Raw genomic sequence first — 12,825 nt, 5'->3', positions numbered from 1 at the left:
TTTGAATGGCAATGTGTGTTTATTAGTGAGTGTTTCGGTATGTGTTAAGTTATTTGAATAACGGTTTACAAGTGTTGAGTAACAAAAATTGAGAGTTCGTCCGTCGGGTCTATGAACACCTCTGCACAGGCGTTAATGTTAAGACGGACGAACGTTTAGCATCTCGCTTCACGAACACAGCAGAAGATGGTGTAGCCATATTGGATCCATTGCGATCCATCCATTATTCAAGCAATCACATCTGCTATTTCGACGTCGATCGGTTCTTTAGCAGAAAACTTAATGTGGTCGAATCTAAGCTAACCAGATTTGCTCAAAGTTTTTCTGAAAGTAACGGCGTTGCAGTTGACCAAGCCGTAAAAAAGGCTCGTCGTGAGAACCATGCTTGCATCTGGAAAGGCAACTAACAATGACTTGATCATTAGTTTAAAGTCCTCGATAAGATGCATGACGCTTTGAACACTCTGGAAAATAGTTCCTTATAGAGGGCGGAACGCACTTTAGGAGAAGGTACTGCCGGCTTTTGTATCGAAAAGAATAAAGGCCATAAAGCTATCCAATAAGAGCGAGTTTCGTTGGCGAGTTACGGTCACAAATATCTATGTGGCAAGCACGCGTCAAATTCTGATAACGAAAAGAAAATGTCTCGAGCAGGGAGGATAGCGGTTAAGGATAAGCGTCGTTGGCAGTAACGAGCTAGTTCTTTTCGGAAACCATCGAGGTCAACAGTCGAGCACTTCGATATGATTTGTAGGATCTTGCGGTCATCTTGCGTATAACGGTTAAGCAGAATTTTTATTTCTCAACATTTCATTCATTGCTTGGCATCCTTGGTCTTCAACGTACATACACAACCATAACCTCAGCGCCTCCGACGTCGGCTTGAGAAAAGAATAAAACAAAAAAATTAGCTGATAAATAATACGAAGTAAACTATTTATTGAGATCTCATTAAATAAACGATTATCATAATCCATATTTAGAGAAAGATGGAGAAGAAGAAAACAAATGAAAAGTTGGAAAAAGTGAACTTTCCTGAGTGAAACCGGTTTTTGAGCACCAGTCTTGTAATCATGGGAGACGTTAGATTTCAGATGCCTTGAGCAGTTATTACACTTCTCCTCTTAATTTCCTACCGAGATTTTGCCCCAGTAATTAACAATTGCAATTAAATTCTGACACGCAGACGAAATAAAGAGAGGGGACAGGGGGACAGGGCGTCTTAAAATGCCACTATAACCTATTCATGAAAGGTCGACATGGCAATCTGGCGAGTACTCTCTATTTGACACAGTGTGACATCCTTCCTCTTCCCCCCCCCCCCCTCCCTTTGAAAAATCCAGGTCATGTCCTTGAAGAATAAAACGAAATGGCCGAGTTATCCAATATCCAAGCTGTCGACTAGATCAGTTCAATGATTATTTCAGCAAAACGAAAACAGAATTATTATTCCATACCGTTTCATCTGCTTTAATGAAAAAAAAAAAAAAACAAATGAATGTCAACGAAACCATTCCATGAGGTCTGTTCAGGAAATATCTTGTTATTTCCCTGATTTAATAACAAAAACAAACAAACAATCAAACAAACAAAAACAGTAACAGAGGTATTCCAAGATTTCTCACATCAATTTTTACCATAACAGAGGTATTTCAAGATTTTTAAAATATCAATTTCTACCTTGGACATTATTCCATGTGATTCTGTGAGTTTTCTTGCTGTATAGAATTGCCGGCACAGGGTGAAATCTCTCCCAGACACAGTAAGATCCTCCGATTATAAACCACCCAACATCATTAGGGCATCCTGCGTACTTAGCTGTAATTTCAAAGTTTCGTGAAACAGAATGGCCATTGATGCGAAAAGGTTTTAAAGTTGTCGCATTCTTAAGATCTGTCCATGGTGATTGAAGTAGATTATTTTGTGTAAACCAGTCCACGTTAGTTGTTCCTCTGGCATTGAACTTCATAGACATAACTTCTGCCCCATTCGTGTAAAGCACTACACGAACCTAAAGTCATACAAGAAAATTATCTGTTGTTTACATATCAAATACATGAGCATGGGATAAGATAAGAATCGTTACATCGGAAAATTTAAAGAATTGTTGATCAATTCTTATTGTGTTTTTACAAACTTATTTTCAGTACCACATGCCATGACTTTATGTAAACTCGAGAAGGCAAAGTTTTGAGCCCGAAGTTATTGTATCGGCTTGGTTCTAGTATCACTTTGTCTTTGGCAATGCAACCCTTGTTTTTCAATCGTCCTCGAAGCATTAAAAGCTCCCTCACACCCTGAGTACTTTTTAACGTAATTTCGGATTGAGCAATTTTATTTCAGATCAGAATTTTCTTTGAATATTTTATATCATTGTGGTTTGCATATTTTGTTGGGGTTTGACCTTGCGACCGGTCGTTGTTTCTCTTGCGAGAATTTCACAATTTAAAACATAACTCCTTTTCTAAGAACTATTCTCCTACAAGGATAAAACATAAGCACTTTCCTTATACCTATTCCCAAGACGATACACTCTTAAGGTTTGGGAAGTAAGGTAAACAAAACAACGTAACAAATAGGGATCTCATTGCATGGCCAGTGATATTACTCTCTGAAACAAATTGTTTTGGTTTATATTCTTTTATACCATTTATATTCTATTTTATTCTATTCCTTAATTCCTTTCAAAATAGGCAAGAGCAGTTGAGAAAAGTACCTGCTTGGTTTGTCTTTAGGAACATGATGAACATCATTTGGAAAAGTGTTTCGTAACAAACAATTTGAAGACAAGTTTCCATTAGGTGGAAACCTCAGTCTAATAAGAAAAAAAAAACCCAAAAAAATCTAACTGCCAGTGATTTATTTTTACAGGCCATCTCAGTGGAAATACATTGACATTGCATAAGAAATTTGTAAAATAAGGTGCACTTAGCCTAACCCTCTGTGGTGTAGATATTTTCCGGACTTACCTCTTGAGGGTTAAAAGTTTGCCAACTTTGAACGATACGGTTTTTGTAGTTTCCCTGGTAGGTTGAAGTGGTATCTAAGGCAGCGATAACATTTTCTGATAATGTGTCGAATGAATTCCATAACGTGTTAGCAGTCGGAGAGGAAGAATTTCCTCCAATGTATTTGAATATCATCGTCCAACCTTAAAATAGAAAAAAAATCGTCAAAAATTGTGCAGGTTTGTGAAAAATGCTTGTTCCTTTGGAAAACTCTAGAAATAGTTTTTATAATTGACTGAATGGACATGACCTAAGTCCACGGACCTTCCTAGCAAGTGAGTTAGCCACTTCTAAATGAAATATTTTTTTGGGAAAAAAGGGGGTTAGTTTGGAGAGAAACTGTGGTGCTGCGTCGGTGGGAGAGTATAACAGGGTAATCTATTGTTGTCAACTGAGTTGAAAACGTAAATTGGCCACCGTAAAGAGTTTAAAGGCTGACGTTTCGAGCGTTAGTCCTCATTTAGAGCGATACTGATGACCCTTACTCGAGGGTCTCAATGTGTTGATTGGTTTTACGGCTAACGATTAAGCTTTGGCCTATTTGTGGCTCACGGCTAATATCTTTCCATTGTGGTCAACAGAAAACACTCTTAGGTTGATTTTTTTTACGACTAACGCTTTAAATTTGCCAATTTTATACGCCTAACGGCTGAATTTTTTGGCCATTTTACGCCTAACGGTTAACCCCATTGAGCTCCTCTTATTTAGTTTGACGCACCACCTCCATCACTTGTCTGGTCGCAGTACACTGGGAATAAGTCTGATCCATGATTGGAAATTTTGTAGACTCCTGTTTCCTTTGGGGCTTGAGAACAGTTCTGAGGAAGAATGGCTGGAAAAATAAAAAGCAGAAAAAAGATGCTTCTATGAATCCTTGCACACGTTGCAGTGATCTGCAGGTCTCTCTGCTGTGCTACACCTTTTGCTGTTCATTTCGAGAAAATACGCATTCATTTGCGTTAAGTTGTGAACAATTGCCTGGAAATACAATCATTAGAGACAAAAAACCACCATTTGCACGTAAATCAGATTCATTAACGATTTTTGCATTTTAATCAGCATTCAATAACAATTTTAGGCATTCTTAGGCGTCATTTGTCAAACAAAAGAGAAAAATATACTTTCATTTGCGCTAACAGTCAAGTCATTTAAACTATTTTGAAAGTCAATAGAGACAATACATAATCAATATAGGGCATAAACCATTCATTAACATTTTTATCACACTGTTTGCAAGTCAAGAGCATTCCTGGACGGCCTTGGTATGAATAAGACAATCATTTATGCACTTGTACAAACAATTAAGCTTTTTTAATTTTCAATATTCAAACATCGAATTCCAATTGAAAAATACCAATTACAAAATTATCTTGTTTTGAATTTCAGTTTACCCTTCAATAATCTCTCTATTCAAACATTTTGGCAGGTAGGTCTGCATAAAGCAGTATCATTGCGCACTTTTAGCCGCGGTGAGAGTGTCGATGTTTCTGTGCAGAGCTCCAAGCAATTGTTGTGTTCGAAACTCCCCCAGTGGGATTCCTCCGGCTCTGGCCTCATCTCTGCTATCCATGCGTCTTTGAATTTCCGGACGCGAGATGTCAGCTTTGATCGCCGCTTTCAGACAGCTTATTACCTGCTCCACAGGAAAGGGCTGTAGGGAGGAAGCATTTTAAGCTCTGTGTTTTTGGCGGGAATGACCGGGTTTCGGTGGGCCGGTACTCCGTCATACACAAAGATCACCTCCTCTTCGGGACTTGTCCTTGCCTGTGCCAGGAAGTTATCGAAACGCGAAGCATTCAATCCGCCAAGAGCTGCCGAGGAAAACACAAGTCCATTGATTGGCAAAATTGCCATTGTCACAGTCAAGTTTCGTCCTCGCTGGCCGCACACTTGACGGTACGCCCTCTCTCCCTGCCGCGCTCTACCATGGCTTCTGGCCGTCCAGATGTTGTAGCCGCATTCGTCGTCAAACACACAGTGGCGCACTACGGCATGGTTCATAAACCAGGTGGCGTAATCCACTCACTTGTTCGTCACATCAGGTCTGTTTCTGTCCGCAGGGAGGGGCCTTTCAAGTTTCACTCGGAAAAGCATCCCGTCTAATGTCCTTGCCACGGTGCGGTCATGGATCTGAGGTTTTAGTGGTAGCCGTCTCCTCAGTTCACTGTTTATCTGAGCAAGTGTGAGTAAACAGTTTTCGTTTATGATTTCCTCTAGGCAATCTCTCATCTCTTCGTCCACGCGCACGTTGTTTCTACCTCCTCGTGGTCTTTCCTAGATCCTGCCCTCTCTGATGTAGCGCGCCACAATGCCTCTTGCTGTTGATCGGTTCACTCCGAGTGTGTTCGCGACCACAAGATAATCTTCCTCCTCGTCCTCAAATCCTCTCACGATTCATTCTCTGTGTTCGATTGATATTCGATTTCTTCGTGGCATTTTGCCTGCGGTCAGAAACCCTTTAGAAAGCGAAAGAAGGGGACGAGATTTACTGAATGCAAGTTCTGGCAAAACTGGTGTTCAGTTGAAAATCACTACTTGCACGTTGAATATAAAAAACACTGAAATAATTTGTACGAGTGCATTAATGATTGTCTTGTTCCTACTACTGCCGTCCAGGAATGCTATTGAATTGCAAACAGTGTGATGAAAATGTTAATGAATGGTTTATGCACTAAATTGTTTGTGTATTGTCTCTATTGAATTTCAAGATGGTGTAAATGACTTGAATGTTAGCGCAAACGAAAGTATACTTTTCTATTTTGTTTGACGAGTGGCGCATAAGAATGCCCAAAAATGTTAATGAATGCTGATTAAAATGCAAAAATCGTTATTGAATCTGATTTACGCGCAAATAATCGTTTTTTGCCGTTAGTGAATGTTTTTGCACGCAATTGTTCGCTTTTTCACGCAAATGAATGCGTATTTCCTCGTAATGAACAGTAAAAGGTGTAGTCTAATCCCCACATTCTCATGCTTCACATCGGAAATGCAATGATGGGCTCTTTTGGCAGTCAAGACGAAAATGTATCTTCATCAAATTCGAATACTTTTTGTGTAAAGCCTTTATATATGATTTCGATAGATTGGCACGAATGACTTCCTCACCACAAGTCGTAAAAGAATAACTCCTGTTCTCTAAAGTACAATGAGACGATTTTGAAAGAACAAAAACATGCTAAATTGTGTTGGAGGTTAATGATACCCCATCGTAAAAACACTTCACAACCTGAATTTGTCCCAAATTGTTAAGATTATCACCCGATGTTGTCATTAAACCATTTGGGCTGTGTTTTCCTTTTCACTCGCTTGAGTTTAAGTGGAAGAAATTTACCAACACGTCATTAAATATTTCATACTAGGTGTCGACAACGTCGTTGGGGTCCTCGAAAACAAACGCACAATCCTAAGGCGCTTCCTTCAAAGCAGCAATAAACTGTTCTTTGTCTATGTTCTTGACGTCACGGTAGGTGATTGTCGTATGTGCGATTGCGCTTTGTCTGACTGATTTGTATTTCCAGGTGACAAGGGTCGGTAGGTGATCAGACAGTCCTGATGGCAAACCTCGCACGTTTATTAGCCGCTTAAGGTGACTCGACCAAATATGATCGAGGTAGGTTTTGGACAATGGCCGGGTGACACCCTGTTTTTACGAATGGATGTTTTCCAAACTTCTTATCGCAAAGCACGTGATAAACTTCTCACCAAAGCTAAGAATAGCGGATCAGACAACGACTGGTTAAACTTCAGACATGCGAAAAATAACGTAAATAACTTAAGCAAACAAAGCAAGCATACTTCAAAGGTAAGTTCTCTGAAAACAGGCAAGACTCGAAAACTTTAGAATTTGATCAAATTCCTGTCAGGGAGTGACAAGCACGATTGTGGTCTCCAGCGGCTAGTTGATAACGATGGGACTACTTCGAACAAAGCGGAAATTGCCGAGACACTGAACAGCTTCTTTCTCAACCAGCTACCAACTTAAATCCTCAGTCAGAGCTCAAAAATGACTTGCGCTGTCAACCTAAGCAGGCACCCCTTCCTACGCCATATCAAGTGTCAAGAACGTTAAATCTCCCACAGATATCAAAGGAAAGAGTTGTAGACCTTCTCCTTTCTTTCTCCTTTAGATTAAACTGCTGAGAATTGCGGCACCAGCCATCGCTGATTCCCTCTGTAAGCTAATCAATTACTGCATCGACGCTCAGACATTCCCAACAAAGTGGAAAGTCGGTAAGGTGACCCCCATTTACAAGGGACAAGGAAGTCATAATGACAAGAATAACTATCGACCGATAACTGCGCTTCCGATACTTTCTAAGCTATTTGAGAAGCATGTTTGTGACCACTTGTACGACTTCCTTGAGGAAAATGCGTTAAGCCATCACCTCCAGTCCAGATTCCTCAAATTCCACTCCACCGAGACCGCCCTCATTCGACTAATAGACCAGCTCGTATGTATTGACTACAGGAAAGCATTTGACCTCAAAAGACCATGATCAACATCTAACGAAACTGAATGCCTCTGGGATATGTGGTCGCGAACTAGACTTACTACGCAACTATTTGAGTGAACGCAAACAATACGTAGTCATTGACGGATGTCGTTCTCCCCAAGAACTGTGACGGCTGGAGTATCACAAGGGAGCATACTGGGCCCTATTATGTTTCTCCCGTTCATCAACGACCTACCCTTGCCAGCCTAGCGTTCTACCGTTGACATCTATGCGGGTGACACCACTCTCAGTTTCTCATCCGACGTGACAGATGGACTTCTTGGCATCACATCAGCCCTTCAACAAGACCTAGGTGACCTTTCGCAGTGGTCGGCTGCCAACAAGATGGTCACAAACGCCGCCAAGACGAAATGTCTCGTAGTAACTAGGAAACGCCTTACAAATAAGATCGTTGCTATTTCTTTAAATCTTCATCTTGGGAACTCAAATATAGAGCAGGTGGATAGTCAGAAACTCCTAAGACTTACCATTGACCGACACTTAAGCTTTAATATTTACGTTGAAGAACTATGTAAGTAACTATCCCGAATAATAGCACTGCTTAGGAGGATAAGAAGATTCCTCCCCAATAAACAGCGCATATTATACTACAACGCCATGATAAAACAACTAATGTTAAATGAATCAACTGTTTGGTCAAACTGTTCAAGTGATAACATAATGAGAGTCTTCAAGCTTCAAAAACGCGCTTCTCGAGTTATCTTGGAAGCTGATACAAGGTCAAACAGCGTGAAACTTTTTAAAAAGTTAGAGTGGCTCCTTTTTTATGACGAAGTCAAGTTAAATAAGTGCGTCTTAGTTTTTAAGCGTTTACTAGGAAGCCGTCCCTCACATATGTACGATATACTTAAATTCAATGCAGACCTACACACACGAACTGGTCGTTATAGTAAATTAATTCTCGCCTGCCCCCCGTTTAAATCATGAAACCGAGGGAGGGAGGAAACCGAATGCGATTGTAAATTAAACCTCGCTTGCCTCGTTTCAATCGCGAAACCGAGGCGACCCAAGCGGCATATTTTATTCTATATAGTTTTTAGCTTGCATTCTTATAGACCTGTTTTATAAGCCTCGAATTCATTTTACATACATTTTATACATTTTAACTCTAATTATGGTACTTTTAGGATCAAAGGCCACTAGTTTATCAGTTTAATTACTGTTATGTGTTACACTCCTTAAATAAAGTTGTTATTATTATTATTATTATTATTATTATTATTATTATTAAGAAGGAGGTTTTTCGTTATACACAACTAACATATTTAAACATGCAGTCAATGACTCTAGAGGATTTCGGAAATTTTCTAAAGCAGAAAAACAAGAATGTTAAGAAGCATAAAAAGGCGGGAATATTTGCATTACTTGATGAAAAAGCTACAAAATACCTTGGTCACAATTCTCTCCCCCGAATCCTTGTGGACATACACAACGGTATCCTTTTGAAGTAAACCCAGCTTGACAAGTAGAATTTTTCTGACATGGGCTGCCTCCACAAGCATTCTGTGATGAAAAAAGGGAAAAAGTGCTTTTCTTTTGTTGTATGCTAAGAGCACGAGTGCTTCTTGAGGGATTACTGTCATCATCATTATTATTACCATCATTATAATTTTGAAAAGACGTCATCAGAGTCACTCTCTCGAAAAGCATTAAACCTTACAAAGATTTAATCTGGTCTCCAACATTTGGGAAATCAATTTCGCCATAAACGAGGTCTGTTGTATGCCGCACCGCGTCCCACTGATTTAAAATTGCCTAATTAAAGAGTTCAAGTAATCATGCCTAAACATAGCAACCTTTTGTTTCTGTTTACATTTCTGCGGTCAACAAGTCAGTCGTGTCAAGTGATATTTTAACGAAAAAAAAAAGTCTTTGTTGTGCTCAGGTTGTAAGGCTTACCTCAATTCCTCGGTAGCTGAAGCCATTTTTGGTTATGAAATTCACGCTGGTGACTTGTAAATGAGTGCTGTTATTCAGGTCGCATGAAGGAATCTCACTTAGTACTGGCCCGTAGTTGTAAGACACACAGTCGGGGTTCTCATAACAAATTAGTTCACAGCCTAGTTCACTTTCAACTGGCACAGATTTGATTATATGATTAAGTAAATACTTGTCTTTGATGACTGGTTTGAATAGAATGGCTCTGCACTCATCTGAATTTGCTGTCACAACTAAAAAGAAAATCAACCCGTCATTATCCGTAACTGGTCAACATTATCGATGTGTCAATGAAAATTTATTTTTCGAGGCTCCTGGTATTGCCTTTTATTCCCCTTAAATAATGCGAGTTCCTTACATCTATAGCAAGTACTAACATTTGAAAAACCTATAGTGATAAATTTGGAAACGAATAGCGATGCGAACTCTTGCTTTCTTTGAGTTTGTCGGAGTCCTCGAGCTTGTTAAAGGTGAATAACGCGCACCACTTTCTTTCTTCGGCGGCAAAGTTCACAGAAACGCAGAGAGGACGGTCAAGAAATTTTAAGATATATTCAAAGTCGTCATATGTTGTGATTATGTCAATTCGGGGTACATTTAGATAATGGAACTTGTCCACTGAAAGCAGATTCTGTCTTGAATTCTGCCAACACTCGGAATCCAAATTATGATGTTTCCGTCGGTTGAAGATAGTTACTATAAGTTAAAATATTCTTGACTAATTATTTAGGGAAGAAACATGCTATCTCCTGCAAACTAGCAACTTTTAATGGGAATAACTGACGTTTTTGGATAGATTTCTTACTATTACTCGAGAGACAGATGAAACTGTTGTTGTTTTTATCAATAGTAAAAGTTCGTTTACTGTTCTTGTCATTATATAACGTGTTGGCGTAACTGTGCGAATACCAAATTCTGACTTTGCCTCTAAGGTTACTCTGCACCTTGGCGAATGCCCTCAGAAAAAAAAATTTACACGCGACATTCCACATGAAACCAAAATAAAGAAAATAACAATGAATAGGTTAATATATGCAGAATTCGTTTAAATTGTAGGTTACTCGACTTTGCCTCCTTTAAGGTGAATGAAGCCGGTCAATAGAAAAAGTGACCGAGCGCCATTCCCGCGAATTAACCTCTGATCAGTTCGCTTGAATGGCGGTTAGTTATTAAATTGAGGCCAAATGTTTTCCGTTCACTCTCAAGGAAATTCATTTTTTCTTTGTACTTTGAACTTCTTTCGTAGCATCTTTAGTCTTTTAAGGATGCCAGAAGATTGCCTCTTGATTATATTTGAGGCAGATGTGATGTTTTGACTATAGAACTCGTACGCGGTGTTAAAAAAAGGCGTTTGTTTTTTCGTGGTGAACAAAATATGTATGAAAGTTTATGATGCCCTAAAAATTAGATTCCCCCAGAGATTAATCCAAAATGATAAAATCTTGGGGGCTTAACTTCCTATAAGAAAAATGTTCTCTTTCGTTATTGGTAAATATCACTATAAGATGAAAACAGGATAATGTAAATATTTTTTTTTGCAGCAGGTGACTTGCTGAGTGCTTTTTCGTGTGTGTGTGTAAAAATTATTTGCTGAGGAAATTTTTAACTCGGTTTATTTGAAATAGACGCAGGTAACTAACAGTTCTGTTTGAAGTTGGAAAAAGCCTATGTAGACGTTTTACACTTGCGGGAATTACCTGAATTTGTACACAAAATTAGCTCGAAAAGTATTTGTTTTCACCAAATTTTAGAATGATAATGTTCAATAACATGTTTATGTAAGAAGAGGAACTGCTTGCATTTTCTCATAAATACCTTAATTTGCATTGAAAACTGTTAACATGTCCGTTTAGGCTTATCTCATTTGTTTTTACAAGGCTTTTCTACGGTGCTTAGCTTTTAAGTTCCGCGCAAGCGGAATATTTCCACTTTTGTAAATTCCTTCATTTGTGAGAGTCGAAATTTTGTTTCTAGTACGCCTCGTAAAGCTATTCTGGGTGAACGGCAGATAAAAGTTCATCATGTTTTTTTAATGAGCTAATGAGTTAGCACACTATGGGCCCACAACTTCTCTAAACTTATTATACTATCCTCCAACTGTAAACGATTTGACAGAAACGTCTGGATATGCTCCTCACTAATTTATCCAAGATTTTTGCGATTTCTTACGGTGCGATTCTATCGTATCGCACTACTTCCCCTCTTCAACAGTTCACGAAACACATAGAGTTGGTTATTTATACAAAGTTTATCCTTTGTTTGAGAAAACCACTTTCTAAGCCATCTTCTATTTGGCCGAACCTTTCATCTGAACTTTTACTTTTGTGAACAGCGTTAAGGAGCTGAAAGCTAATAGTAGAAGGACATTTATTCAATTTAATCAGCTCTTATTATAGAGAATCCTCGAGGTCCAATGATTAGGTGAAACCGTGGTTTGGGATAGTTTGGCTTCGTGCAAATAACCGGCCCATAATGTCAAAGAGCAAACAGCGGTAAATGCTAACGTGCTATTTCCATCAGAAAATTGAAAAGCTGCCATCTGTATCATGCAGGAAACATTAAAAACGCAATGACGATGACACCGTTGCTTCATCCTCTGTCAATCGCGCCTCTTTTTTTTACGGTAGTAGTGAAAGAATCGATTTCTCAGTTTTCATTTTCTCAAAGAACATACTTGAATAACCAACCTTGTGACCAGGCAATCTTGGGTATCATTGAACACAGATCCAGTAACAGAAAACAGATCCAAGCGAAAGACATGGCACAAAGTCATACAGATATGGAGTTGTACAAACTGAATGTTTCCCAGTTGTACTAAGCTTGAGATTAGCTCCAATTAACTTCCTGTTCACTTTTCAACCAATAGCTGTCGAGAGTTCTATATATTTGCCTTTGATGGTACAATTTTGTTGAACAAGAAGTCCATATAAGGTATTATAAATTTATAACATAGCTAGTAGATTTGTCCAATAAAATTCAATTGCGCCAGCGTGCTTCATATTCCTATTGTGCACGCTAATGACGTCAGCAAACAAATCCCTCGAGAAAAAGATTTTCCATCGGGTTGAAAATGTTATAAAACAATTGGTTCATACGTCAAGAAGCGAGAGAGTACTCTTACGCATCTTTCGTGCTCTCCAAACTTCCCGCGTGCTTTATATCTCTATGAACGCACGCTGACGTAGGAACCAATCGTTAAATGAGGAAACTTAAATATCATTTTTAACAGAATACCAAGGCGTTTAAACTCTGTTTATGTGGCCAGTTTTGCTCAATAGAGGCTGCAAGATTGAAAGGCCGTCAATTGTTAAGATTATTTCTCTTGCTAACTTCACACATACCCACCGTTATGAAACTAATACAAA

At 39.0% G+C, this 12,825-nt stretch overlaps 1 protein-coding gene and 1 pseudogene across 1 annotated transcript; both read right to left on the bottom strand.

The window, feature by feature from the left end:
- Positions 1-651: 651 nt before the first annotated feature.
- LOC131775361 (uncharacterized) lies at positions 652-12,220 on the bottom strand. Its single transcript, XM_059091466.2, has 7 exons — positions 12,148-12,220; positions 9,422-9,693; positions 8,911-9,025; positions 3,727-3,840; positions 2,970-3,151; positions 1,681-2,011; positions 652-881 (listed from the first exon to the last, which is right to left on the bottom strand). Exons 1-7 carry the CDS (start codon positions 12,218-12,220, stop codon positions 838-840), a joined length of 1,131 nt encoding a protein of 376 aa, XP_058947449.2. The 3' UTR covers positions 652-837.
- Positions 4,396-5,444, bottom strand: LOC136283216 (uncharacterized; annotated as a pseudogene).
- Positions 12,221-12,825: the final 605 nt, after the last annotated feature.

The sequence above is a fragment of the Pocillopora verrucosa genome, chromosome 9 (genome assembly GCF_036669915.1).
Source record: "Pocillopora verrucosa isolate sample1 chromosome 9, ASM3666991v2, whole genome shotgun sequence".
Lineage (NCBI taxonomy): Eukaryota > Metazoa > Cnidaria > Anthozoa > Scleractinia > Pocilloporidae > Pocillopora > Pocillopora verrucosa.
This window is presented reverse-complemented; position numbering and strand designations above follow the sequence as displayed.

What these genes read in the sequence shown, in the direction of transcription:
- LOC131775361 (XM_059091466.2), bottom strand. Translation starts at nt 12,220, where the DNA reads ATGTCTTTCGCTTGGATCTGTTTTCTGTTACTGGATCTGTGTTCAATG. An exon ending in TCAGCTACCGAGGAATTGAG is followed by an intron (nt 9,026 to 9,421) that starts GTAAGCCTTACA and finishes TTTTCATCACAG; the next exon opens with AATGCTTGTGGAGGCAGCCC. An exon ending in AAACTTTTAACCCTCAAGAG is followed by an intron (nt 2,012 to 2,969) that starts GTAAGTCCGGAA and finishes GTATGACTTTAG; the next exon opens with GTTCGTGTAGTGCTTTACAC.